Raw genomic sequence first — 4,149 nt, forward strand, 5'->3', positions numbered from 1 at the left:
TGATGTATGTATTGTGGGTCGTTTTCACTACTCTGAAGTGCACGGGTAACATCAGGGCACCATTTAATAGTTCATGGGTTTTACTGGACTATAATTCTTATTTCCTTCAATCTAATTCTAATATAAAGATGGTCCTCTTCCTTCCCACTTTATACAATGCAAAGCAAAGCAGGCTGAGGGTTTCTCTTAAAGGGATACTTTGGGGTTTTGGCAATGAGCTCCTTAATCTACTTCCCCAGAGTCAGATGGACTTGTGAATTAATTGAACATTTGCTTTTTTATTTATTTTTAGCAGATTTCATATGGCAGGTATAGAGCCGAGCAAGTTAGAGGAAGTTAGGTAGTTTTACAAGCCAGTGCTAACTAGCCTTAGTGCAACGACTGGAATTCTATGGGTGTTATTGCACTAACGCTAGTTAGCATTGGCTTGTGAAACTACTGTACCTCTAACTTCCTTCATACTGGACACAGAGACATAAAAATGGTATCCACGAGTTCATCTGAGTCTGGCAAGTAGATAAAGGGCCTCATTGCAAAAATCTCAAAGTATTCCTTTAAGTAGATTAGCCATATTATTTTATTAACGATAGTCATATTCCCAGTCTTCCCCCATGCAGGCATGCACTGGCCAATTGTACGAATTGCTCACCTGTAGTTGACTTGAGGACCAGAAGATCAGGCTTTCCATTGTGTAGTAATGTGAGAATGTGTCTTTGATTGCTATGCCAACATTGCACAATACTGGACAAGGAAAAGATAAACGTGTTTGACTTTATAAACTTAAATCGGGTGCTGGATCCTGATATATTATCCAAAGACCAGAAATAGGACAGCACTCCGGTAAATAAACTTAAATTGACATACAGTATGAGTCCTTCTTCAGCGTGCAAGGCAATGGCAATCAATGTCACAACAAGAAGACCTCACAGGTGGGCATATTTCTAAATTCACAGTCAGTATTGGCCCAATCAAGAGATCCCAGCAGAGAGAGAGCTGTGGGGGAAACATGACAATGTAAGAAAGATACATAGTATCACGGCTCAGGCTAAGACTCAGATGCAGACACAGGAGGCGGATAGTACGAGTATCAGAGTTTATTATAGTACAAGGGGCAGGCAAAAGGTAAGTCAAGGCAGGCAAAAAGTCCTAATCCAGAGTCAGGCAGGATCAGGACAGGCAGAAAGGTTAGAATTGGAAAGACTAGGAAAAACAAAAACTAGAGCACAGGAAACACGGGAACACGCTGGTAGGACTTGATGGGACAAGACGAACTGGCAACAGACAAACAGTATATATGCACAAGGGATAATGGGGGGAGATGGGAGACACCTGGTGCGGTCTGGAGACAAGCACGAAGACAGGTGAAACAGATCAGGGTGTGACACAGACACACAATACAATTACATTAGGATGTCATTACCAAAGTGTTTGGCCTATTGATAACATACTACAAACAACAAGAAAAATAACATTCCTCATTAAGGCCTGCCGGGGCAAGTGTGCACAAGCGGTCTATCCAATAGGTCTCTCTTTAGAGAAGTAATTGATCCCTATCTCCTCCCCTACACGGCCTTCACCAATTCAATGCCCATATAACGCAAGGCACTTAGTTCATGATTATGGCTGTTGAAATGCCTGACAACCTTTCAAGAAGTTGTGAAAATGACAAAAGGAACAGGTGTTTACTGATTATTTTTATGTTATATCTCTCATACTTAGTCATGGTGCTGTTATGTCTGTTCCTCAGATGCAACAGTTGGGAGGGGAGGAGAGTCTGGTCCCTCAGCCTCGTGGGAGTCTACACAAAGCCGGTGCGATAGGATTGGCTACCGTGGTGATGACGGCCATCTTGGTTTTGGAGCCTGAGAGCTTCTTCAGACACGTTGCAGCAGCGATACTCATCCTGACTGTGGGGCCCTCGCTGCATGGAGTGTTTCTTCTCTTAGAGGAATGTCTTCATCATGCAACTACCCGGTGAGGGAACTTAACTTCCATACTCATAGTCATACTCACAAAACATGGTAGCCAAATAAATAGATCAATATTTACATATTACCTGCCTCCCTCTCTACCTCTCCTTCTCTCCTTCTCTCACCCCTCTATCTACCCAGGTACCGTGGTGGGAGGCTGGGTCAGATGGTGACAGCCTGTGTGGGTGTGTATACTCTCCTGGGTGTGGGGTTGGCAGTGCTGCTGTTGGGCCTGACCGAGCCACAGCCCTGGAGAGACCAGTGGAGCATGGTGATCTTGGCCTTTGGCCTCTACCCTCTACTCAAAACCCTGGGAGTACTGGTGAGATAACAAGAGCCTGATCTGGAACTCTCACACACAATATGAACCAACACAGGACCCTGTGTGTCTCCAGCAGGGTTGGGGTGAATTCCATTTAAATTCCATTAAATTCAGGATGTACCCTGAAGTTCCAATTCTAGTTATTTTGAATGCTTTACAATGAGGACAATTTGGAATTGGTATTAGTTTTACTGTCTGCATTGACTGGAATTGAAATGGAATTAAACCCAACCCTGGTCTCAAGGATGGTTTTAATCATCAGTCTGGTGTGGGTCTCCAAACCCTCTCCTTTAAGCCACTAATAACATAGTTTAGCTTCCTGAAGCCAATTATACTGAACGATATTGTAGCTTACATGCTGCTGTAAAATGCTGACTGTGTGTTAGTGTGATTCTTGTTAGCTCACCAGAGTTGGGGTTTTTGATTGCTCATCATGGTTGTGGTTTCAGTAAATCCCAGTAAATATTTTTATACCAGATTCCCTGCATGTCTGCCTGTGAGTAATTCTGGTTATTTCCCGGTTGTTGTTTCTCTCTCCCATATCCAGGGTCCGTCTGAAGTGGAAGTGTCAGAGATTTGTGAGGAGAGGAAGATGAACGTGGCTCATGGCCTGGCTTGGTCTTTCCACCTGGGCTACCTCAACCTGGTGTTGCCTCGTAAATAGACTACCATTTGCTCAAACACAAAGAAAATCATAACCTCTGGATTTGATGTTGATTAATCACAACGAACAGTCAGAGAGAAGGCTGTACTTATTTTTACAGGGGCATTTATTAAGCTTTTTTTCTGTAACGTAACAAATACTGTATCATGTCAGCTGTGTGTATTCGTTTATCTGTATTTTTGTGGTAGGGTTGGAGGGTTCTATAGCAGAATTCCGTGCCTTACACACGGCAGGTCCGTTTGAGACCAGGGGTTCCAGAAAGCTCCTAATCCTCCTCCCTCTCAACGCCAACATCGCTCACAAGCTGGAGGATGAAGACACCAACATCCGTTTCTATGACAACCTCCCTAACACAGAGATCGACAGAGCAGGGGTCAGGGGGCGTGTCTACAAGCACAGGTAGGTAGGGATTACCTTACAGTCAGTCACCTTCTCAAACACTATCCCAAAGTGAAATGCATTACACTAGCACCACCATGTGGTCAAATAGTGAATCAACAGTGAGTGGTTAAAAAGCTCTGGAAAATACAAAAATAATGTGGAAAAGCCCAACACGTGCACACGTGGCCAAATGTGTGCACAATCTATAAACCCATTTGCAGATTTTTTGGGTTGTTGCACTGAATTGCCTAATCCCAGTATTCCCTGTTTGTGTGTGTGTGTGTGTGTCAAATCAAATGTTATTTGTCACATGTGCCGAATGCAACAGGTGTAGACCTTACAGTGAAATGCTTACTTACAAGCCCTTATTTGTTTTATTTTTGTTCAATTAAAAAAAAAATATTCTGGAAAGTATTTACTAAAATGAACTGAAGCAAGATTTTATTTGTTGAACAAATAAAAAAAATTAAGGAGCAACAATAAAATAACAAAGGCGAGGCTTTATACAGGGGGTACCGGTACAGAGTCAATGTATGTGGGCATCATGTAGGTAGAGGTAAAGTGACAATGCATAGATAATAAACAGAGAGTAGCAGCAGTGTAAAAATGGGGGTGGGTGGGGACAATGCAAAAAGTCTGGGTAGCCATTTGATTAGCTGTTCGGGAGTCTTTTGGCTTGGGGGTAGAAGCTGTTAAGAAGCCTTTTGGAACTAGACTTGGCGCTCCGGTACTGCTTGCCGTGCAATAGCAGAGAGAACAGTCTATGACTGGGATGGCTGGTGTCTTTGACAATTTTTGGGGCCTTCCTCTGA

General features: G+C 43.2%; 1 protein-coding gene across 1 annotated transcript; it reads left to right on the forward strand.

Moving 5' to 3' along the window:
* The first annotated feature begins 1,747 nt into the window (after window positions 1-1,747).
* On the forward strand, window positions 1,748-3,359 carry LOC120046931 (stimulator of interferon genes protein-like). Its single transcript, XM_038992481.1, has 4 exons — window positions 1,748-1,974; window positions 2,112-2,292; window positions 2,840-2,948; window positions 3,145-3,359. Exons 1-4 carry the CDS (start codon window positions 1,748-1,750, stop codon window positions 3,357-3,359), a joined length of 732 nt encoding a protein of 243 aa, XP_038848409.1.
* Window positions 3,360-4,149: the final 790 nt, after the last annotated feature.

Source organism: Salvelinus namaycush, chromosome 5 (assembly GCF_016432855.1).
Source record: "Salvelinus namaycush isolate Seneca chromosome 5, SaNama_1.0, whole genome shotgun sequence".
NCBI classification, from domain to species: Eukaryota; Metazoa; Chordata; class Actinopteri; order Salmoniformes; family Salmonidae; genus Salvelinus; species Salvelinus namaycush.